The 21,992-nt window shown below is 60.8% G+C and overlaps 2 protein-coding genes across 5 annotated transcripts; one reads left to right on the forward strand and one right to left on the reverse strand.

The window, feature by feature from the left end:
• The first annotated feature begins 1,237 nt into the window (after positions 1 to 1,237).
• On the forward strand, positions 1,238 to 7,126 carry AIP (aryl hydrocarbon receptor interacting protein). Of its 2 annotated transcripts, none has more exons than XM_047747328.1 (6): positions 1,238 to 1,465; positions 4,006 to 4,185; positions 5,584 to 5,772; positions 6,142 to 6,318; positions 6,424 to 6,557; positions 6,805 to 7,126. In XM_047747328.1, exons 1-6 carry the CDS (start codon positions 1,367 to 1,369, stop codon positions 6,875 to 6,877), a joined length of 852 nt encoding a protein of 283 aa, XP_047603284.1. In that variant the 5' UTR covers positions 1,238 to 1,366; the 3' UTR covers positions 6,878 to 7,126. The 2 variants fall into 2 exon arrangements, with proteins under 2 accessions (XP_047603284.1, XP_047603283.1); XM_047747327.1 differs by having other exon boundaries at positions 1,239 to 1,465; positions 6,424 to 6,565.
• Positions 7,127 to 7,718: 592 nt separating this feature from the next.
• Positions 7,719 to 21,691, reverse strand: PITPNM1 (phosphatidylinositol transfer protein membrane associated 1). Of its 3 annotated transcripts, none has more exons than XM_047747325.1 (24): positions 21,573 to 21,691; positions 20,008 to 20,126; positions 18,287 to 18,501; positions 18,078 to 18,199; positions 17,655 to 17,879; positions 15,852 to 16,178; positions 15,680 to 15,775; positions 15,490 to 15,597; positions 14,537 to 14,598; positions 14,186 to 14,436; positions 13,683 to 13,872; positions 13,475 to 13,582; positions 13,055 to 13,212; positions 12,763 to 12,968; positions 12,121 to 12,291; positions 11,289 to 11,453; positions 10,920 to 11,068; positions 10,703 to 10,813; positions 10,172 to 10,288; positions 9,845 to 9,993; positions 9,606 to 9,755; positions 9,323 to 9,506; positions 8,883 to 9,011; positions 7,719 to 8,230 (listed from the first exon to the last, which is right to left on the reverse strand). In XM_047747325.1, exons 2-24 carry the CDS (start codon positions 20,083 to 20,085, stop codon positions 7,967 to 7,969), a joined length of 3,735 nt encoding a protein of 1,244 aa, XP_047603281.1. In that variant the 5' UTR covers positions 20,086 to 20,126; positions 21,573 to 21,691; the 3' UTR covers positions 7,719 to 7,966. The 3 variants fall into 3 exon arrangements, with proteins under 3 accessions (XP_047603281.1, XP_047603282.1, XP_047603280.1); XM_047747326.1 differs by having other exon boundaries at positions 21,643 to 21,663; XM_047747324.1 differs by lacking the exon at positions 21,573 to 21,691 and adding an exon at positions 21,088 to 21,284.
• Between the last annotated feature and the right edge of the window lie 301 nt (positions 21,692 to 21,992).

Raw genomic sequence — 21,992 nt, forward strand, 5'->3', positions numbered from 1 at the left:
CCTCAAAATATATTGGTCAATTTTTCCTCTTTTTCCATTTTCTGGAACAATTCATATAAGACACAGGCTTCAAAATTGCTTCAAAATTTGGCAAACCTTAGCCGTAAACTTCCTGTGTTGGTATAAAGCAAAAGCAAAAACCAAACAAACAAAGCACATTTCCCTCTCACCTTGGAGGTCCCATCTCTCTCAGGGGACCATGTGGGCAATGAACCAGTGTGAATGTCTGAAGCACTTAGCACCTGGGTCAGAGGGGAGTTAGGAGGGTAGGATGAAGACAGGACACAGGCCTCAAGACATTCCCCTTCCTGGAGTGGGGAATCCTTTAAACTGGGGGAAGAGGGGCGCCTGGGTGGCTGGGATATTTGGGCATCTGCCTTGGGCTCAGGTCATGAGATCCAGGTCCTGGTATGGAAGCCATGCGGAACCCCATGCCAAGCCCCATGTCCGGCTCCTGGCTCGCATCAGGGTCTGTTTCTCCCTGCCCTCTGCCTCTCCCTCTCTCAAATAAATCAATAAAAAATCTTTAAAAAAAGTAATAATTAGAAAAAGGCTTCTATCGCTATTGTTCACAGCTAGTTTCCAGAAGCCAAGAAAAACCTTGTTTTAGTCCCCAAAGTACCTCACTTTTATCAGCCATGTATTTCCTAACATTTATTATGCACCTATTGTGTGCCTGACACTGTGGATTCAGGGGACGACTCGCCCACTCCTGACACCCACGAAGGGAGCTTACTGTAATTACAGGAATACGGAAACCCTCTTTCCCCTCTTCTTACTCCTGGTTTTATTTTTTATTTGTCACTTATTTATTTATTTTCCAAGAAAAAAATCCAGGACCCAAGGGTCACTATTGTGCTAGATATGCAAAAAGAAAACTAAAGGCCAGAAAGGGATACACAACAATAGCAGCTTTAGGGAGCAGTGTTACGAAGGGAGTCCCCCGCATTCTCCCAGCCCCGCAATGCCGTTACCTTACTACAGCTTTAAGCGGGTTGGGTGGGGGAACACAACCACGTGGGAAGGCCAGTCCAAATCCATTCAAGGACAGGACTGCTAGGGACGCCCCGCCCAGCCCCGCCCAGCCCCGCCCAGCCCCGCCCGGCCCCGCCTGGCAGACCCGGGCCCCGCCTCTCCGATAGGCCTCCCGGGACCTCCGGGTCAGACCCGCCCCTGGTCACACCCGCGAGCTCTGCTGCGCAGACAACCAATCACAGGCCACCTCTACGTTTAGTCCCTTTTTGGCGTCTGCCCTCAGCCAAAATGGCGCCATCTCGGAAGTTGCCGAAGCGCTAGAAGTTGCCGAAGCAGGTCCGGAAGCTGCCGAAGGAGTCCGGAAGTTACCGAAAGAGAGCAGCGGGGAAGGATGGCGGATATCATCGCAAGACTCCGGGAGGACGGGATCCAAAAGCGTGTGATACAGGAGGGCCGAGGAGAGCTCCCCGACTTTCAGGATGGAACCAAGGTTCGTACGTAGCCCCCCCTTCCTCAACCCTTCTGCGGCGCGGTGCGCATGCGAGGGCGGGAGGAGGCCTAGGCGAGAGGTTGCGCATGCCCAGATAGCAGCGGCCGGTGACTCTAATGCTCACATGCTGAGCTCGACGCTGGTTGGTTTGAATTAGGTAGGGGGTGAATTTGGCTGTGTCTGCCTCGCCCCGTGGCTTGGCCGTGTGGCCGCATTGGTCCGGGAAGCCGTCAGTCATCCTCGGAAGGTTGAGGGGGTTTGGCTTCAGTGTTTGCACACACCGGGCGCTGGAGGAGACCCAGAGCAGGAGACCTGGGACCTGGGAGGTGCTGCGGCACTGGGGAGGAGGCCCCGGGGCCTCTGGGTTGCAAGGTTCAAGTTCTTTTATACATGGGAGGGCCTTCTGAAAACACTTAGAGCGACTCCCATTGTTAGATGGGGAAGGTGAGGCCCTGGAGTGCGCAAACCCATTTCCAGAGGTCAGGTCTGCCAGACTGGAGCTCGTCGGCAGGGGTTCGTACTGCTCTCGGTGATGTTGCTCAGGACAGATATGGGCTGGGAAATCAAAGACCCCACCACCTTCCTCCTTTGTCTACCCGGGCCTCTCCACCCCCCGCCTCCTACAGGCTTCCCTGTTTCTGCTCGTGCAGTTCCCTTCTCCTGGAGGGCCTTTCCCAGTTGCCACTTGTCGGTAGAGTCAGGAGCTTCCAGGGGCAGCTCCTGGGCCCAGCATAGCAGTCACACAGAACATGCATATTGAACGAATGACCAAAGATCCTGGCCTAGACTGGGACACCAAAAGCCAGAGCGTCTGTGAGTGAATGCATTGTCCTCGAGCTACCAAGGTCGGGCAGGTAAAGATCCTAGGCTGGCCCAGTGCGAGTGCCCTGAGAGCAGAGAGAAGCTGCATCATTCTGGCCATCGGGATCTTTTCAGTGTGGAGAGAAGAAGTGTGGGTGTGTGCACGCCCCCAGGGGCTGGGGGTGGGGGTTTGATGGCCTTGAAGAAGGTCCTGGCAAAGGAGATCCTGGATGGAACAGACCCCATAAGGAGAGACATCATAAAGATAGTGAAGATAGGAGAACAGTGGCACCAAAAACGAGGGACAGGTAATACCAAATAACAATCCCCAGTGTAGACTGAGGGCTCACAGTGAGCGCTGTGCTCAATACCACACAGGTTTATTTCCTTTGATCCCCATGATGCAGGATGGGTACTATGGGGGCCTCCACTGTACTGATTTGGAAACAGAGTTCAGGGGTGCGGCCTGGTGTGGTGGGCAAGAGCGTGGGCTTCTCTACCTATATCCTGCCAAGGGTTCAGTCTTCAGATCTCTTCTCTCTGCACTCACCCGCAGATGCTCTCCCCAGGCTCATCTCTAAAAAATCCTCCATGCCTGGACTACTCCCCCATGTGTATTTCTGTCTGCACCTCTTTCTTAAACCTGATATCCAGCTCCCAACTCACTGTCACCCCTTGGATTTCTGGTCGGCTGCTCAGACTTGACTTGCTGTGTCCAGTCCTTCCCCATCTCGGTGAAGGGCACATTTGGCCTTCTGATTGCTCAGACTAAATCCCTCCCATTCTCCATGGCCCCTCTGTTCTCTCACGTCTTGGGAATGCACCCAGGATCTGACCATTTCACACGGTTTCTCCCATTGCTGTCCTGGTCCAGGCCTCTGTTGTCCCCCCCAGGCCTACAGCTCTCACCCTCCTGCATCTGCCCTCACCCCCCTGGATCCTGTTCTCTCATCTTGGCAGCATTGGAACCCAGGTCAGATCCTGTCCCTCCTGTGTGTGGAGCCACCCAGAGGAAAAACACGACGTCCTCACCACAGCCTCCAGGCCCTGTGGGATCCGTCCCCTTGACTCCGATGACCCCGCAGTGCCCCCCTCCCCTCGTTCACTCTGCTTCTGCCACACTGGCCTTGATGCCTCTTGAACACACCACACCATCCCCTGCTGTTCTCTTGGCCTAGAAGGCCCACACCAGTGTCCTAGCCCAGCCTCTGTCTGGCGTGCTGTCTCTCCTGTCTTCAGATTGCTGCCTAAATGTTGCCTCCTCAGGGAGTGCCCACCTCCCGTGTATAATGTGGACTGTCTTACTCGGCTGTATTTTGTTTTCTGACCCATAGCCCCTAGCTCCACTGTCCACAGTGCACTGTTTTGTTTTGGCTTCATCTCCTTCCTCTAGAAGTTCCACGTGAACTCCGTGGGCGTGGGAACTTTTGTCTTTGTTTACCGCTGTGTCTAGCACAGAGCTCAGGCCCATAATATGTGCTCAGTAAATATTTGTTGAAAGAACATTTGGTGCCAGAGTGCTTGGGAGCCCAGCCTGTCCACCCCCTATCCGTGTGACTTGGGCCCCTCACTTCCCTCTCTGTGACTTAGTTTCTGCCCCTGGGCAGTGGGGTAGAGGTCAGGTGGTGACCCTTGGGCAAGTCCTGTGCCCTGTGCTGTCTGCAGGCTCGGAGCCAGACTTGTCCTTGGGGGCTTGGTGAGAGCCTGTGCCCTTGTCTTATCCCACATGTGGCCTGCAGGCCACGTTCCACTACCGGACACTGCACAGCGACAAGGAGGGCACTGTGCTGGATGACAGCCGGGTGCGTGGCAAGCCCATGGAGCTCATCATTGGTAAGAAGTTCAAGCTGCCTGTGTGGGAGACCATCGTGTGCACCATGCGTGAGGGGGAGATCGCCCAGTTCTGCTGCGATGTCAAGGTACCTGGCGTCCACTGCCTGTGGTGTCTGTCCTGCCGTTCCCTCTTCTCCATCCCAGGGCCTGTGCCCTAGCTAGGCCGCCACCAGCTCCCTCCAGCAACAGGACCTTGGGGTCCTGGCCTCTTCTGCCTTCTCCTCTTCATGAGCCAGATGGCAGCCAGGGCCCTGGTTCTCAAATGCAAATGACCCGCACAACTGCATCTTTAATCCTCTTGGACCCTAGTCACTGTCAGACTCTCACGTGGCACTGCAGGGTCTGACTCATACCAATTTTCCCCTCCCACTCACCTCCCTGCCTTTCTTTTCCATTCCCTTTTTCTTCTTTTTTTTAAAAAATTAGTTGTATTTAGTTATTTGACATAGATCGAGACAGCGAGAGAGGGAACACAAGCAGGGGGAGTGGGAGAGGGAGAAGCAGGCTTCCCGCCGAGCAGAGAGCCTGATGAGAGGCTCTATCCCAGGACCCTGGGATCATGACCTGAGTTGAAGGGAGACGCTTAACGACTGAGCCACCCAAGTGCCCCCTTTCCATCCCCTTCTTGGCCAAGATCCTCCCTCATACTTCGGAGTGAATTCCTAGGGTCACAACTCCAGGAAGTCCTCCCTGACTGCTGGTGGTTGGCTTGAAACCCTCCTCTGGTCCTCTAATCCCTCATGCCCTGTATGGCAAGATCTACCTGGGTCTCAGCTACTGCAGAGCAGGGACTGGACCTATTTACCTTTAGCTCAAAACGCTCAGCACCAAGACTTAGGACTTGTTTGCTGGTGAGACAGACGTTACTCTAGGAATCTGCCCCCATATAGACAGTAGGGGCAGTGAGCAGAGCTGGTTGGACTGGGGTGGGGGCAGTCTGGTTTCCACCATCTGAGCTGTTATTCCTAGTGGAAGGTCAAAGGCTCAGTCCTCTATGCCTGGAGGTCTCTGCCAAGGGCTTTGAGTTGCTACCTTGGCCCAGACCTGAGATAGGCCCCGAATGGGATGGGCTGGGGCAGGAGAGAAGGAAGAGACGCTGAGAACAGAATGTGGAGGGAGGGACCTCAGTGATGGTGAGAAGTCCAGCTTGTGGGCTACCCTCGGGGAGGAGGAGGAAGAGTCCACTGAGCTTGGAATGGCCGGGAAGCTGGGTTGACTGTGACAAGGCGTGTTCGTGTCGGGCATGGCAGGGGTGCTTGGTTGGGTGGCCAGAAAGTATGGCAGGAGCTGAGGACTTCTCCAGAACAGAAGGCTGGGATGCCAGAGGATTCCTGAGAGAAAAGCCCTCCTGCGTGTTGATGGGGCGGGGCCTGAGCCAGTTGCTGGCTCTCTCTGGGCTTCAGTGTCCTTTCCCAGATGGTGATGCGGCAGGGGCTGGGCCCTCTTGGGCATGGCAACCAGGCAACCCACTCGCCTTTCTGCAGCACGTGGTCCTGTACCCGCTGGTGGCCAAGAGTTTACGCAACATCGCGGCGGGCAAGGACCCCCTGGAGGGCCAGCGACACTGCTGTGGCATCGCCCAGATGCACGAGCACAACTCCCTGGGCCACGCCGACCTGGACGCCCTGCAGCAGAACCCCCAGCCTCTCATCTTCGACATTGAGATGCTCAAGGTGAGAGGCCATTGAGCCCTTGGGGCCTCACGGCAGGAACAGGCCCGGACTGCCTGCCCGGGGCTGTGGGCTCTGTGGACGGACTGCTGGGCAGGGAGGTCGGAACAGGCAGGTACAAGAAGGCCTGGCGGGACTCCAGCAGTCCCCGAGGGTCCTGCCCCTGCCTCCAGAGGTCTCTGTGAGAGCGGGCTTTTTGCCACCTTGTTTATGGCTCTAGTCTGGGAAGCTGGGTGGTGCTGGGCAGGTAGGAGGTGCTACGTAAACGTTTGTTGAGTGATCAGGGAATGAACGAGTGGTTCCGCTCCTGGTGTCCGGGGCCCAGAGGCTGAGAAGCTGAGGTGCCCCCTGACGAGGGCCGCGCTCTGGCAGGTGGAGAGCCCGGGCACGTACCAGCAGGACCCCTGGGCCATGACGGATGAGGAGAAGGCGAAGGCAGTGCCGGTCATCCACCAGGAGGGCAACAAGCTATACCGTGAGGGCCACGTGAAGGAGGCCGCTGCCAAGTACTACGACGCCATCGCCTGCCTCAAGAACCTGCAGATGAAGGTGTGGCCTGGAGGCGGGGGGGGGGGGGGGGGGGGGGCGGGGAGGAGGAGCCTAGGGACCCGGCCCTAAGCGGCTTCTGCCCTCTCCCTGCCCCCATGTCCCCAGGAGCAGCCTGGATCCCCTGACTGGATCCAGCTGGACCAGCAGATCACCCCGCTGCTCCTCAACTACTGTCAGTGCAAGCTGGTGGCCCAGGAGTACTACGAGGTGCTGGACCACTGCTCGTCCATCCTCAACAAGTACGACGGTGAGCGCCGGTGCAAGCCCGAGCACATGTCCTCCACCTGGGCGGGGCTGTGGGCTCCGCGACGCCAGTGACAGAGGGACGGTGGTGTGGGGCTCGGGGTGTGGTTGGTATCGTCAGTTGGGAGGGGTCTGACCCGGGAGGGGGCCCCAGTGCCAGAAGTCAGGCCGGGCGGCGGGCTCGTCCCCCTACCCCCAACCCTCATGCCTTTGCATGCCTGCTGCCCGCCGGTACCCCTGCAGACAACGTCAAGGCCTACTTCAAGAGGGGCAAGGCGCACGCGGCCGTGTGGAACGCCCAGGAGGCCCAGGCTGACTTTGCCAAGGTGCTGGAGCTGGACCCCGCCCTGGCGCCCATCGTGAGCCGGGAGCTGCGGGCCCTGGAGGCACGGATCCGTCAGAAGGACGAAGAGGACAAGGCTCGCTTCCGGGGCATTTTCTCCCACTGATAGGGCCTGGCCAGCTCTGCCTGGCCTGCCTGCCCCTCTGCTGCCGCCACTGGCCCCCCTGCCCCCGCTGCGTCCTGCTTCCCTGTATATAAAGGCCATATTTATCTCTTCCTGGACCTGCCGAGCTAATCCACTGGGGGAGCTGGGCTGATCACCTTGCATTTCCTGGTACTCAGGTGGTTTGGGGAGACAGAGGCTTGGGGTTCTGATCCAAGCTTCCCATTTACCAGCTCCAAGACCTGTCTGGGCCTCAGTGTCCCCAAGAGAGATGAGGAGGAGGATCTCTGTTTCAAAGGAAGTGTTTTCTGCTGGCCAGGGCCCAAGTGCCTGGGGGCCTTCAGTCTTCAGGGGGAGACAGAGGCACAGCAGGGAGGGCCCCCTAGCGTAGCTCCCCTCCAGCCTCTGGTCCCGTGGTCTCTGCTTCTGGAGGCAGAGGTGTCAGCCAGAAGCTGTCTGGGCGCCTGTGAACTAAAGGGCTGACCAGGGTGGGAGGGTGGGGTGCAGTGGCCTGACTATTCAGGAGGAGGCCTCGTGTAGAAGGGAGGACAGAATCCTCCAGAAGACCTCCAAGGCCCGGGCCCCCATCCTGGCCTTGCCCCTAACCCATGCTATGACCCTGGGCGCATCCTGGCCCCTCTGGGCCCTTCGGTGTCCCCATCAAACTGGAACCTGGGCTCGGCTGTGCTGCGGTGCCCGGCAGGTGAGTGGTCAGTGGGTTACAGGTGGTTTATTTCCATAGATTTACACACGCTGGAAAAGCCTCCGGGCCGTTGCCGCTCCCTCCTCCCCCACCGAGGCTAGGTGCCCCCGACATGAAAGGGAAGTAACACTGAGGGGCAGAGAAAGATGCAGTTTGTGGGGTTGGGGGGGCCGAGGGACCCCCAATCCCTGGCATGTGCCACCTGGGCCCCTTGTGTCCATGAATAAATAACTCAGGGCCATCCACAGTGCGGGCCTCACTCTTCGCTGTCCAACTTGAGGCTGATGCTCCGGGCCTTGCCTCTGGCCAGGGTGGTGGGCGGTGTCCCCGGGCCCTCACGCTCCACCTGGCTGGGGCCCCTGGAGCGAAGCAGCTGGCTCTGTTTGCGCAGGAAGTCCACGGGGGCAGCCCCGCCATAGCTGCTCTTGGCCAGGGCGGCCCTGGAGGGTCCCGTGGGGGCATGAGGGTGGGAGCCTGCCTCCAGCTGGCCCAGGTGGGCTACATAGCCATCTGACAGGAACTGTGGGCAGAAGTGGGCAGGGATGAGGGCATGGCCGGTCTCAGGCTCACATGCACCCCTTGCCTGTGGACCCCCACCCCCACCCCACGCAGGCTCCTGGGGCAGTGCTGGCAGCATTCTAGGCCGGGCACAGTCTGACTCGGAGCCTCCTCTCAGCAGCTGGAACCCCAGATTGGCAGCCAGAGCGCCCCGGCTTTCCTCCTTGCTCTGTGCCTCTCTGGCCTTCAGTTTCCCGAGGTCTTGGTAGGAAGGAACAGCAGCCGACGTTCAGTAAGCGCTTGCTTTGTTCCCAGCCCTGTGCATGTTTTGTGATGTCCCTGAGAGCTGGGGAGCTTGGTGCCGGTCCAGCATTTCTGTTCTACAGACAGGAAATTGGGGCTCACAAAGCTCAAGGTCCATGCCCAGGGCCAAGCCAGAGGGAACTAGCGCTCAAGGTCTTGGGCACACTCCGCCTCTGTCATCCATCCTGGCCTGCCCAGCAGCTCCAAGCTGTTCACGTCCCTATCCTGGGAGGAGCCCAGTCCCCTGAGGCCAGCTGGCTCTTTTAGAGTGGTCCCCTCAGGTGCTTCATAGCACAGGTGGTCCTGGTGGCCTGGGACCCAGGCTCTGCTGCCTGTCGGCCACCCAGTCCCCGCCTTCCCTCGGCCCTCACCTGGCACTGAGCTTGCAGCTTCCGCACCGCGCGGCCCACGATGTACGTCTGGCTCGGGGGCAGGCCCAGTGCCGCATACACGGCCACATCTTTGGGGGACCCATAGCCAGCTACAATGTTCAGTTCCACCTGTGTTGGGAGAGGCCAGTCAACCATCCTGGTGCATCTGCCAGGCGTCCTGAGTTAGAGGGTATTGAGGGCGGGACTCGTGGGACCGAGGTGGGGCCACAGGGTCCCGTCACCAGGCCCCTGAGCTAGCCTAGTGGGTGGAGAGGACTAGGGGTTTCTCAGACCACTAGGAGGCCGGGCCATAGGGCCCTCTCCAGCCAGTTAGGGTCCCAGGCCGTGGGGGTGGGACCGGATGGGTCTCTGCAAGTCCTATTGCCCAGGGAGGGGGCGGAGCCGGACCCTCCCCTCCCCCTTCCCTTTCCCAGCCTCACCTCCTGCACCAGGCTCTGCAGAAACATCGCCTTTTGGCGCAGTGGGTCATGGGTGAGGCCATCACAGAAGGAGACGACACCGTGAGGAAAGTTGTGCTGCGACAGCCAGGCCACCACGCGGTGCTTCTGCATATCAGGCCGGCCGGTTACGTAGACGATCAGGTAGCCGGCGTCCTGCCAGTGCCTGCAGGATGGGATGGAGGTCAGCTCCACGGGCGGGGTTGCGGGGGTGCGGCTGGTCACAGCGGCCAGCATGGGGGCGGAGGGGGGTGCGGGCTTCTACCTGACCACGTCCACGGCGCCGGCGCGCACCTTCGGGTCGCTGCCCATGATGGAGACGCTGGCAGTGAAGGAGCCGTCAATGCTGAAGACCACGGCCTCGGTGCCGCGGGCCACCACGGTCAGGCAGCACTCGGCGTACGTGTGGTCGCCCCTGTGGCCCACGTATGGGGTGAGCGGCATGGGGCAGGCGAGGCTCGGCAGAGCCCCAGCCCGCGGAAGCCCAGTCCGCCCGGCGCTCACCTGACCACCATGCGCACCGGGTAGACGCCGATGCCCAGCGCGCGCTCGAGGGGCACTGGGAAGGTGAGGCGGCCCGAGCTGTTCGTGACCTCAGTGCCGAAGTGGATCCACTTGCCTGACAGTGGCTGCGTCATGATGTAGACGTCCACCTGATGGGGAGAGCGGCCGAGAGGGCCCGTGGGCCTCAACCCCACGCACCCCCGGACCCTGAGTGGAGGAGGGTCTGGGCGGGCTGTCGTTGGGGGTGGAGGGACCAAGAGTTTCCTGTGGGCGAGGTCGGCTCGACAGGCGCGGGTGTACCCGGGGCCCAGGCCGCCGTGTCCTGACCTTCTCTCCTGTGAGCGTCACCACGTCCAGGGGCCCGTACATGAAGCGCGCGTTCAGCACCTGGGGGCGGCCCTCGCACACGACCGTGTCGCTTGCCCGGTGGTTGGAAGTGACGTTCTGGCGGGAGGAGACGGCGTGAGCCCGCAGCCCAGCCGGGCCAGGGATGCCGGAGGAGCTGTTGTGGGGGACCCGCGCCCAGGCAGGGGCGAGGCCCAAGTGGTGCGCGCTTTTCTGACCCGACCTGAGGTTGGGGGTGCGTGTAAACTGCGGCTCCCAGGGGACGGAGCCGTGACAGGACGGGATTCAGAGGGTGAGGTTCGGTAGGAGAGCGGAGATCGGATCGGATCGGATCGGATTGTCCCAATTCCCGAAGAAAGGGGAGGAGATTCCCAGTCTCCAGGGGCGGGGCCGAGGCTCGAGGAGGCGGGGCCAGGACAGGGGGCGGGGCGGCACCGGGAAGGTGCTGGGCGGGGATGCTGGGGAGGGATGGCAGGGTCTGGCCCCTCAGGACACGAGGGGCAGGGCACATACCCGGATCTTGACCTGCGTGCGTTTGCGCTGCCACTTCTCCCTGGGGAAGGCCGGGCTGTAGATGGACGGCTCCTCGCATTCCGTCAGCTGCGGCTGCTCCTTCTCGATCACCTGTGCGCGTGGGGCCACGTGAACAGGGAACCTGGGGCTGCACCTCCCCTGGCCTGCGGCTCCCCTGGTCCAGTTCTCATCTCCCACCCCGTATCCCCGAGCCCACCTGGCGCAGGATGAAGGCCACCACATCAGCCGACTCCCAGTAGCTGGCGTGGAAGAGGTGGGGCAGCGTGACGGTAGGGAAGGCGGTGAGCGCCTCGGGGCAGTAGAGTGAGTAGTCAATCCGCTTCGTCCCCCACCAGCGCTCGAGGACTGCACGGCCACGTTGGGCAGTGAGTCAGGGGTGGCCTCCCACCTCGTGCCCACGTATCTGGCCCCCGGGTGCTCTTTCCTCCCTCCTTCCTGCCAAGCCTGCTCTTTGCCAAGTCCAAGGTTGGGTGCTGGGGCCCTCTCATCCCAGGGCAAGGCTGTTTCAGCTGGGCTTCTGGAGGTAGAAGTGCCACCTCCGCGGCAGCGTGGCTGGTTGACTTACTCTTAACCACCTCACCGGTGGTGCTGGGGGCAGCTGGCTGGGCCGGTGGATCAGAGCCTAACTCGCTGCCCTTCCAGAAGGCACCGCTGGCAGAGGTGGGTGTTGAGGGCACCAGCATCTCCAGCTCCTCCAGAAAGAGGCCTGAGTGTGTCTGCAGAGTGTCAGCTGGGGGAGATGGGCCAACCTGAGCAGCGGTCAGAGCCAGGCTGCCCTCCTGTCTTCCCACCTAGGGCTTCCAAGGCAGCTTGGCCCCCCACACTCCACCATCTCCCCTGCCAGCCCTCCCTGGTCAGGTCTTGGCTGAGGCTGAAGTGCCCCACAATTGGGTGGAAATGAAGAGCGGGGGCCTTGTCTCCTCTTAGCTCCCGCTGACGGCCCATTTGTATTCCTTTTAGAACGTCTGCTTCCACCACTCTGGCACAAGCCCATTCATCTCGTGGGGCCACATGGGTACCCACTCGCATGCATATGGGTACGTGCCCCACAATGATACATGAACACAAGTGTGTATGGATAAGCTGTGCACCCCTCCACGCAGATAAACGGCAGTCCCCCTCATTGCGGCCGTTCCCAGACACTAGCTCCCCAGCACCACTGGCTCCTCTCTCTAGCCCAGCTGTCACTACTGACCCCTGCTCCTTGGCAGAGAATGTCAGAGGGTCTTGGGGATCCAGACCTCACAAAGGGCCTCCATGGTCTGGGGATTGGTGACATGAGAGCTCATCAATGATGGAGGAACCAGCTCATGTCTTCTTGGGGGAGGGGAGCCCATTCCCATCCCTCCCAGTTGCTACCCCCCTCCTTCTCCCCTTTATCTTGGCTGGGGGCATACCCAACAGCAGGGATGAGCCATCTCCCAGGGGGAACTTCTGGTAGCGGGGCACGGCCAGTGGGGCGATAGCTTGGAACTTGGGGGCCAGCAGGGGCTCAAGGCGGGAGGCGCAGGGGTCGGCCGCGTGGAAGAGGTTGTAGATCTGCTCACAGGCCGGGCGCATCTGGGCCACTGGAACCCAGAAGATGAAGGAAGGAGGCGGTTCAGCTGGGCATACTGGGAGGCAGGGGGTGTGGGACGCAGCACCTGATGGGCTATGTGACCCAGAGCCAGCACTTTCCAAATTGCACTCCCCGGGAGGTTACCAGTGTCCCGGGAAAGTGACACAGGTGTCTCGGCTAAGAAGAGATCAGACCCTTTATCTGCTGACGTGATTCGGGATGAAGTATTTCCCCTGCCTGTCAGAGCCCTTCTCAAGTGGAGCATCGTGTATGGGCTTGAGTTCCTCCTGGTGCACTTCGGGAAACTTGGCCTTGGCAAGTCCCTTCTTTCTGGGCCTCAGGTTCCCCTTCTCTAGCCAGCATCTTAGTTGGTACAGTGGGGTGTGGCAGTACTGCCAGCATCTCACGGGGGACAAAAGAGCTGGGGGGGGGGGCAGATGGAGGAGAAGGTGCGGCTCCCACCCCCAGCCCGAGGGCTCACCCTCCAAGGCGGGCATCACGGTTTTGCGCAAAGCCAGCACCAGGCCCAGCGGGGAGCCAAAGAGGAAGAAGCCGGAGACCTTGAAGTCAAGGCGGGCAGCGCTGGTGGGGCCATCGGGAGCCTCAGAAGTGGCAGCAGGTGGGCAGGAGGCTGTGCTTGCCCGCCTGGGGTCCCCGGAGGAGGTGGTTGGGGGGGCTGCCTGCAGGCTGGGGCGGGGGGAGGGGTGCTCAGTGCCACTGCCTCCACAGCCCAACACAAGCCCAGGGCGTGGGTTATGGCACAGACGTGTCACCTGTTCTGAGGGCCCTCGGGCTCAGGACTGGTCATGTCACCGGGGGTGCGCTGGGCAGGCAGGACTGAGGGTTCTGGGCTGGCCCGGCCCAGCCCCTCCACCCCATCTGCCAGGGGGTCCCGCACTGGGCCGACCTCTGGGGACAGCAGCTCATTGGTCTAGACAAAAATAGGGGACAGAAATATCCTTAGGGTTGGAGACGATTCAATTTCTACTGATTTGGAAGTGAGGAGAGAGGCTTGGAGGTTGACAGGGCCTCCAGGAAAGAACTCTGGGCAGAGCCCAAGAGGGGACAGCCCAAGAGGGGACAGCACAAGGCAGCAGGGGAGCTGCCTGAAGAGAAGTCATTTTGCGGGGGACAGAGACCTAGAGCTGGCGAGTCACCCGCCTCCCGAGCAGGCAGGGCTCGGCCCCACTGACCATGCTCCCACGGCGGCTGCTGCCCCGGCTCCCCGTGCCCACGCTGGCACTGTGGCAGAGGGCGTCAAAGCCCAGGATCCCGCCGACGCCGTCTCCAATCAGCACCACCTGCGTGGGGAGAGTGGCGCCCTCAGGAGGGGCTGCAGCAGAGGCCAGCAGATGGGGGGGCTCCAGCAGGAGCTTCCCAGGGACATCCCTAAGGCCTGACCTGCCCGCAGAAGCCAGCCCCCTCAGCTGAGCGCAGGAAGGCAGCATAGGCCTGGTTGGTGCGGGCGATGACAGTGGCCACAGCGCCCTGGTATCGGGAGGACGAGGTGGCCAGCAGTGGCAGTGCAGCCAATGGAATGTGGTCCTGGGAGCGAGACAGGCTGTCGCCGTCGTGGCTGTAGGGGCTCAGGCTGTGGGAGGAGGGGTGGTGGGTGGGTGGGAGGGCCTCTAGCCCCTCCACTGCCCCCTTCCAAGTCCCCTTGGCCTGGTGGCAAGTCCTAGAACTATGGGGAGCCTTTGTGGGAAGCAACAGCACCGAAGGGGCCCTTGTGATGGAACCATTGACTAGAAACTGGAGTTGGGCTGGGTGGGTGACAGGCCCAGCGGCCAGCTTCCTGGCCTCCTCCCCCTTTCCTCCTGGGCCCTCTTTGGTCCCGGGAGCCCCATGCGATCTGCACCTTGGAGACCCTGGCTGTCCCCCACCCTTCAACCCCTGACCAGTACTTGGAGACAAGGGCATAGGCAGCAGCGCAGATGGGCGGGCAGGGCACCAGACGCAGTGCCACGTGGCCCAAGGCCTCAGGGAAGTGGACTCGTGTGACAGCCTCGAAGGCCAGGCTCAGGGTCTGCACGTCTGCCTGCTTAGAGTTGGCATCTCCGGGGCCCGAGTCCAGGATGTTGCCGCTGTGCAGGATGAGGAAGAGGGCGTGGACTGCGCATGCCTCGGCCCCCAGCTCCCCGGCTCCATCCGGACCCTGTGGGGCACAGTGGGGTGCCAGGGGTGTCAGACCAGTAGCCTGTCTGGTGGGCAGGGAGGGGAAGAACTGCAGATGTGGGGGAGCTGACCAAACTCACCTCTGAGTCCCTGGGTGCTCGGGCCCCATCCCCAGTGTCTTTGGTGGCCTCAGTTCCAGGGTCTGTAGGACATGGGGAAGCGAGTGAAGGAGGCTGAGGAGCCTGTGGGGTTCCCTTCATCTGGCACTCCAGATACCCCTGCTTTGCTGTCTGCCCAAGCAACCCCCCCATCTTCCTCTGTCCTCCCTCATCAGGCTCTCATGGGTCATTTCACATTTCTGGGCCTTTGCACATGCTGGTCCTGCTACTCTCAGGGACGCCTCTCCCCACAATGCTTGTTTGCCTGGAAAATTCCTTCTAATCCTGCCCTGTCCCATACAGTAGCCACCAGCCACGTGTGCCTGTTTAAACTGAAATAAATTAAAATGCAATACAGTACAAAATTCAGTGCCTCGGTCTCACTAGCCACATTTCAAGCACTTAGAAACCACATGTGGCCAGTAGCTAGAACATTTCCATCATTGCAGAAAGTTCTGTTAGAGCTAGTCCAATCCTTCAAAATCCCGCCTAGACGGGGTGCCTGGGTGGCTCAGTTGTTATGCGTCTGCCTTCAGCTTAAGTCATGATCCCAGGGTTCTAAGTTCCAGCTCTGCATCAGGCTCCCTGCTGGGCGGGAAGCCTGCTTCTCCCTCTCCCACTCCCCCTGCTTGTGTTCCCTCTCACGCTGTCTCTCTCTCTGTCAAATAAATAAAATTTAAAAAAAAATAAAAATTCCTGCTTAGACATCACCTCCCACGTGAAGACTTCCTGGACTCCAGATTAATTCCTTCACGTTTTGGGCTCTGTCTGACCTTGGAATACAGTCTAACCATCATCCATCTATCCACCCCTCCTCCACTCACTATGAGCACCCTCTCTGGACTGACTTTGATTCAGGACCCCGTTAAGCTTAAGACCGCGTGGCTCTCGGAGCGTCCAAGGCATACAGGGTGCTGGTGGCCGGCAGTCTTTACCTGGTGTCCCCTCGGCCTCCACAGGGGAGGCAAAGGCGTCGATGAAGTCATTGGAGTTCCACTTGGTCATCTCCTTGGGGAAGACCTCGTCACTGTCCGAGAAGCCTTCTGAAAGGACGAGGGGCTGTGTCACGGGGCAGTGGGAGCCGCTCAGGGACACCCCCACCCCCGGCAGGGCTGTGGTGCTGACCATGGGCATCAAAGAACTCGTCCTCGGAGCTGTTCTCAGAGTCCCGGGCGATGTTCTGCATGCGCCACTCAGACAAGCTCTGGGGAGACACCCCCCCTGCAGGGCCATATCCCCTCAGCCTGGGCGTCCGGCCTGAGGGTGGCTCCTTCCCGCCTCTGGGCCCTAGCCTCACCTCCGTGCTGGGATGAGTAGGAGGAACGGGAGGAGGAGGACCACTGCTTGCCGAAACTGGCATCAGGTGAGGCATCGGGGCCGGAGGGTGCCTCAGGCCCGTCGGGGGTGCCAGCATGGCTGGCCGCAGCCCGGGCCTCAACACTAGGCTTCCCCGGGGCCTGGGCCTCCGGCCCTTCACTGCTTGAATTGCACTTGGCCATGCGCTGTGCCAGCATGCGGGCGGTCTCTTCCTCCAGCGCCCGGATGTCAGCCATGCTCAGCTCTGTCCATTCATCCTGCCAGCACCAGGCCTGGCGGTGGGCCCGTAGCATCACCCGTCGCAGACCTGCAAGTGCCCAGGCTTCAGAACCATACCCCTCCCCCCGAGTCTGAGTTTCCGTGCCGCTGCCACGGGGTAGCCACAAGCCTAGTCCTCTACACTGGTGATGGCTGCCCTGGGCACACCACCCACCCGGAGCCATAAAGTAGGGCAGGGTGAGGGCCATCCAGGAGATGGGAATAGAAACTGGCGCATTTGTCTTCTGGCTCCACCTCCCTCCCTCCATCCCTGCCTCTTTTATCCCTCTGGACACCCCAACTCTGAGCACAAACCCGATGGTGACAACCTGGGAAGCTGGGACCAAGGCTTCTCGCTGCCTTTCTCACTAGCTGCCTGCTGACTTCTTCAGAGGAGTTGACAATTAGGCATTAACAGTTAATGAAATTGTTGATAGTTAATGAAGGTGTTAATAGTTAATGGAAGTGTTGGCACTTAATGAAGTTTGTAGCGAAAGATGATACCCATTCTGGGATATTTTCATCTGAAGCAGAGGAATAAAGTTAGAAACTTCAATACCTAGGAGATAAACTAATAATGGTTGGATTATAATTATAAACTTCTGGAAGGAAATCGATCAGAATCTTACCAGCGGTTCCATGTGGGTGGTTTCATTTTCTTATTTGTGCTTTCTGGTATTTTTACAAATGCAAGCCACGGAGCCTCTTACTATTCTCTAAGCTAAATTTCCTCATCTGGTTTGTAAAATGGGACTAGCATTCTTACCTTGCAGGGGTGTCATGGGGGTTAAAGGAATCCTGGCAGGATTAAGTGATTAGCCAGGCCCCTCCCATGTCGTGGAAGCTCAGTCAGTCCTAGTTCTTAATGCCTGGCCCAGCCTCCTGCTCGCTCACAGAAGGGAGAACTAAGGTGCAGAGACTGGAAGCAGCTCACTGGAGGTCCCATGGAGCCCAGACCCCTGGACGCCCCATCTGAGGATTTCCCTACCAGCAGGTGGCCCACTGTCAGAGCTGGGGGACAGGCAGGGCTGAGCTGCAGGCACCGTGGGGTTAGAAACAGGACTCCTGGATCCGGGGCCAGAGCATGGGGCCATGGGAGCTGGGAGTGGGAGGGACCCCAAGAATGGCGGCAGAGCCCTGGTTTAGTCTGTACTTGTGTGTGTTGCTGGTTAGGGCTGCTGACCCTTTTGACAGTTTCTAAGTCTCCCTTGATCCACAGAACTTTGTAGAACCCTGGAAGCTTAAGGGATGAAAAGCAGCCTCTCTGAATGTCAGAGCCCGCGTGGACCTCAGAGATCATGTCCCCAGCTTCTTGCCCTCCTGACTCTTACCTATGCCTCAAGGCCAGCCCCCCCGAACCTCAGCCAGGCTGGGCTGCTCCCCTCTGCTTCAGTGCAATATCGGGTGGAAATGATGCCTTTTTGCTTCTGCGTCCCCAGTAGCCTGGGAGCATTCCTGGCTCAAACACGGTGGGGGGGTCTGGTGCATGCTGGGTCAAGGGAGCCTCCTGCGGCGGGGTGCTCACCGACATCGTGGATGAACTGCTCGATCTTGGCCTGCATGCCCCAGTAGCGGAACTCAACCTTGCACAGCTTATAGGCACACATGAGGGGCCCTGTTTGGGCCGCTGTGCGCGCCCAATCATCAGCCAGTGGTCCTCGGCCAGTCTTGGCCGAGCGATACAGCCGGGGGTCCTCTTCTGCTTTGTACTCTCCTGGGGCCACTGCATCCCGCACGATGTCTATGGTGTCTAGGGGGAGAAGTTCCAGTGGTGCTGGGTCACACCAGCCCCCTCCCCACCTTCCCTGCCCTGGGATGGGGAGGGCAGCCTTCCATGGCCAGGAAGCTGAGGCCAGGAGAGAGCCTGCGACTTGTCAGGGGCTGCCCACTGAGGTGGCAGGTGGCCTGAGAGGGGCTTCAGAGTCCCCCTACCGGCCCTGGACCTCACCCAGGATGCGCTGTCTCCTCTCAGCTCCACTCAGGTTGAAGACATTGGGCTGCTGCCCACCATCAGGCAGGTAATATGTCTCTATTTCAATGGAGAATTTCTCCACAAAGGGGCAGGTGTACCTGGGCACAGGGCAGGGGTGATGGTCATTACTGTGCCCACCAGGGCTGCTCTCCTTGTCACTCCAGGCCTGCCCTCCCCCCACTCACCGTGTTCGGGTGTAAGGATAGGCATTCCAGGATTCCTCTTCCACTTGCAGGGCAGCCTTGGGCAGCAGTGCCCGGAACCAGCCTGGGATGTGGGAGCCCACGTGGTACACCTTGTGTGTGTACTGCCCGCTGCCGCCGGGCCCATCCGTGTAGGGCCGGTTGGCCAGGATCTCCACACCACTGCCCTCACCGCTTGACTCCTCCCGGCTCTTTTTCTGCACCAGGGAGGGGGTTGCGGGCAGAGCAGAAAGGGCAGCTCAGCCCCCACTGAGCTCCCGGCGGTCCCCAGCTCAGCCTGGCCCCCTGCACAGTGCCAGAGCCCTAGCCCCAGCTTTTCCACCTCCCCGAAACCCGACCCTGGTCCCCTGCAGTTCCTGGAGGTCAGGATCACAGCTGCTGTCCAGTCCTCCATAGGGCCTGCAGCCCGGCACTCACTCATTCCCGTACTGATTGTCTGCTATGTTCCAGGCATATTGGGATTACATTAACTGGGATCTGCTGTTGAGGAACAAAGCAAAGATCCCTGCCTGTCCTGTGGGACTTCCGTCCCAGTGCAGAGAGGAACTTAACAGAAGCAAAGGACATGGTATGTTAGAAGGGCTAAGTGTTATGGGAAGAAGGAAGTGTAGGAGGCTAGGGTCAGGGATATCGGGTTGGGATTACGATTATGACAGGATGATCAGGGAGAGCCTCATGGAGAAGATAACGTGATCTGACAGTGTGAATGTAATATGACTTGAAGTGGGGGAGGTAGATGTGGGGTGCGGATGGGGGCTGGGGGGAACTATTCCAGGCAGGGGGGATGCCAACAGAAGCTTCTGAGGCGGGAGTGTGCCTCCTGTGCTCCAGGGGCAGCAAGGAGGCCCGGGAGGGTGGCCTGGAAGAATCCAGGACAGTAAAAGGGATCCGCACTTCTCTGAGAACCTGACCCCAGTCCCCTCCCTCTCTGGGACCCCAATACCAGCTCCTGCCACACCCCTTGTAGCTTGAGAGCACTCATATCCTGCCTGTTTATAGCTCCGGAGCCTGAACTCGGCTCACTCAACCCTCTGAGGCCAGATCCTGGCCGTTTTGCCTCTTGAGACCCTAACCCTCATTTCTGGGGAACACAGGCCTCCCTGAGGCTCTGAACCATTTTCCCTTCCTGAGAGCCTGCCTCGCTTCATTCTTCTTCCCAAGCCTGGACCCCTACCTCACCCTCTTGGGTCTCTGCCTGCCCCTCTCTGTCACAGTTTTGGGGTCTGACCCTCATTCCCATCTCCCTGACCATCTCGGGTTGTAAGGATCGTGCACCCTCTGGGGACCGCCCCCCCCCCCCCCCCCAGGCTTCTCTACCACCTGGCACCCTTCCTGGCTTCCTGCCTCTCATTCTTGCCTGCTCATGCACTCCTTTCCCTCCCGAAAGGGGTTACGATTCTAAGGAGGATTAAAGGAGATCAGAAGTGGGCTAAGCATCAACCAGGGGCCAAACACTTGGGGGATGGGGAGGCACCACTAGGCCCTTCTGCCCCTTTCCCCACAGCCATCCCCTCCCCACCCCCTGCACTGGAAGGGGGATTTCTCTGTCCTCCCCTAGGCTCTGAGTCCTTGCAAGCCCCAGAGCGGGGTTGATGGGGGTTGAGCTGGGCCCACCCCTCGTCCCAGGTGCGGCCTGCGCGCTCCTGCCACTACCCCATCATGAAGTGTGGCCCCCTTGGTCTCCTGCTTCCCACCGCCCTCACCTGGATCATGTAGAGCTGGGCCACCTGGTACTCATCCAGGCTCATGGGCAGCAGAATGTGGTACTCCTTGATGAGCATCCTGAAGGTGCTCGGCTGGCCGCGCGCGGCCTCCGCTCCGCCTGGCGCAGGGCACCGCGCGGCAGTCAGTGCGGGGCGGCGGCGCGCGGCCCCGAGCCCTGCACGCGGGCCGGAGGGCTCGGGCCGCGGGACCCCATGCCTGGGCCCGCTACCGGGGAGGCAGAGGCGAGCCCAGCGCTGCCGCCAGCGCCGCCGGGGACCGCGAGCCGCAGCGAGGCTGAGCGCTGACCTCTTTTCCGCGCAGCCCTCGTCCCCCGCCCGCCCGTCGCCATGGCAACCGCGCGCTGACGCGGGCCCCCCGGAACAGCGGGCGCGGGCCGGCCGGCTAACGGGCCACCTTCGCCTCTCCAGCCGCGGCCGTGGCCCAAGCTCCCTCCAAATCTCTCGGGGACCCACCCCCAGGAGCCACAGTTCCCTCCTTCCTGGCCCGCCTTCCACGACCAGCCCCTGGGGGTCCGCCCCCTGCACCCCGTTTCCCCTACTTGGCGGGGTCGCATGTCCCCCACTCCCGGACATCCATTTAGAACCTTGTCCCCCGGGGTGTCTCTCCGCAGAGCAGTTCCGCGCGCCCCTCCTCTGAGCGTCTGTCAGTGTTCCCCACCCCCCGCATCTGAACCCACCTTCCAGGACCACATAACTAACCCCTCCGACCCCCAGATCTGCCTTCCCTATCCTGGCCCGCAGCCCAGTCCTCGACTTCCCCTCCTCAGCATCCTTCCTGGACCCCTGGCACTCGTCTATGCAGCTACCCCATCATCCTTCCCGGGGTTGACCCCTCTTCGGGCTGAGGCAAGAGTGGCTCCCCTGGGTATCCCACGGGCCCCCACCCTGGGAGATCCGCTCCGCCCACCTGCGCCCCGGTTCCGCTGCGGGCACCCCTTCCACTCCCCACCTCGCACCCAGCGAACAGGCGAGAGGCCCCATTGTCCCCACTTCCCTCTGCTACCCGGCGTCCCCGTCCCCTGCTGTGCTCTTGGCCCGCCCGCCAACGTCCCGGCTCACCTCTAGTTTAGGGCGGGCACCCCTCACCCGGTACGGGCGGGGGCGGACGGGTCGTGGGTCGGAGCCCGGAGCGCCCCCGGCCCCAGCCTCGGGTTCCAGCAGTGGCCGGACCCTCTGGAGGCGCAGCGAGGGCCCATGGCCCCGACCTTCCTCCAGGTCCGCCCGCCGGCGCCCCTGCCGGCCCTCCCCGAGGCCCGCCGCGTCACTGCGGCCGCCCCGCCCCTTTCCTGGGCCCCGCTGGCCCTCCCCACTCCTGCGGGGTCCCGGCAGCCCCGCCCGCGGCGGCGGCGGAGGGCGGCCCCCGCCTTCCTTCCCCAAGCCGGCCGGGGAAGAGGCAGTTCTCCGATCGCTGGCACTTTTTTACTCCCTCTGCTCTTTGGGATCCCCTAAGCTCTCATAGTTCTCTTCCCCACCCTTGGACAGCCCTCCCGGGGGGCCATGGAAAAATGGCAGGACCCCATCCCCATTCTCCCCAGCCCTCGAACCTGAGACCCAGGGTAGGGGAAATGCCCCAGCCTGCAAAGTCTGGCAAGAAGCCGCTGGTCTAAGGCTTGCCTCTTCTGAGGGGCCAGGGTTCCAGTGCCCCAGGCTTCTAGGGTCATTCAGCTACACATTCAGGCAGAGAGTTGCAGTCACTCTGAATCCTCGGTCTGGCCCCTGAATGGGGCCCCATGACTTCCCACTGATGCCTTCCGGGTCCACAAGTCTGGCCAACCAGACCCCGGGGCAAAGGCTGAGACACCCGAGGGCTGGGCTCATTGGACCACACCCAGCCAGCTAGTAGGTGCTGGGATGGCAGCACCGAACTGGGTCTCACCCCTGCTGGAAGCCAGTCCTCTCCCCTTGGCTCTGCTTCCCACGTGCTGGGGAGAAGGAGGCAGCAGTACCCCCTCTCCTCTGAGGGC

The sequence above is a fragment of the Lutra lutra genome, chromosome 10 (genome assembly GCF_902655055.1).
Source record: "Lutra lutra chromosome 10, mLutLut1.2, whole genome shotgun sequence".
Classification (NCBI taxonomy): Eukaryota; Metazoa; Chordata; class Mammalia; order Carnivora; family Mustelidae; genus Lutra; species Lutra lutra.

Coding starts and splice junctions, on each gene's coding strand:
- PITPNM1 (XM_047747325.1), bottom strand. CDS start 20,085: ATGCTCATCAAGGAGTACCACATTCTGCTGCCCATGAGCCTGGATGAG. Junction 12,969..13,054: donor CCCGAGGGCCCTCAGAACAG/GTGACACGTCTG, acceptor CCCCCGCCCCAG/CCTGCAGGCAGCCCCCCCAA. Junction 10,814..10,919: donor TGGCCTTCATCCTGCGCCAG/GTGGGCTCGGGG, acceptor CCACGCGCACAG/GTGATCGAGAAGGAGCAGCC.
- AIP (XM_047747327.1), top strand. CDS start 1,367: ATGGCGGATATCATCGCAAGACTCCGGGAGGACGGGATCCAAAAGCGT. Junction 4,186..5,583: donor AGTTCTGCTGCGATGTCAAG/GTACCTGGCGTC, acceptor GCCTTTCTGCAG/CACGTGGTCCTGTACCCGCT. Junction 6,566..6,804: donor CATCCTCAACAAGTACGACG/GTGAGCGCCGGT, acceptor GTACCCCTGCAG/ACAACGTCAAGGCCTACTTC.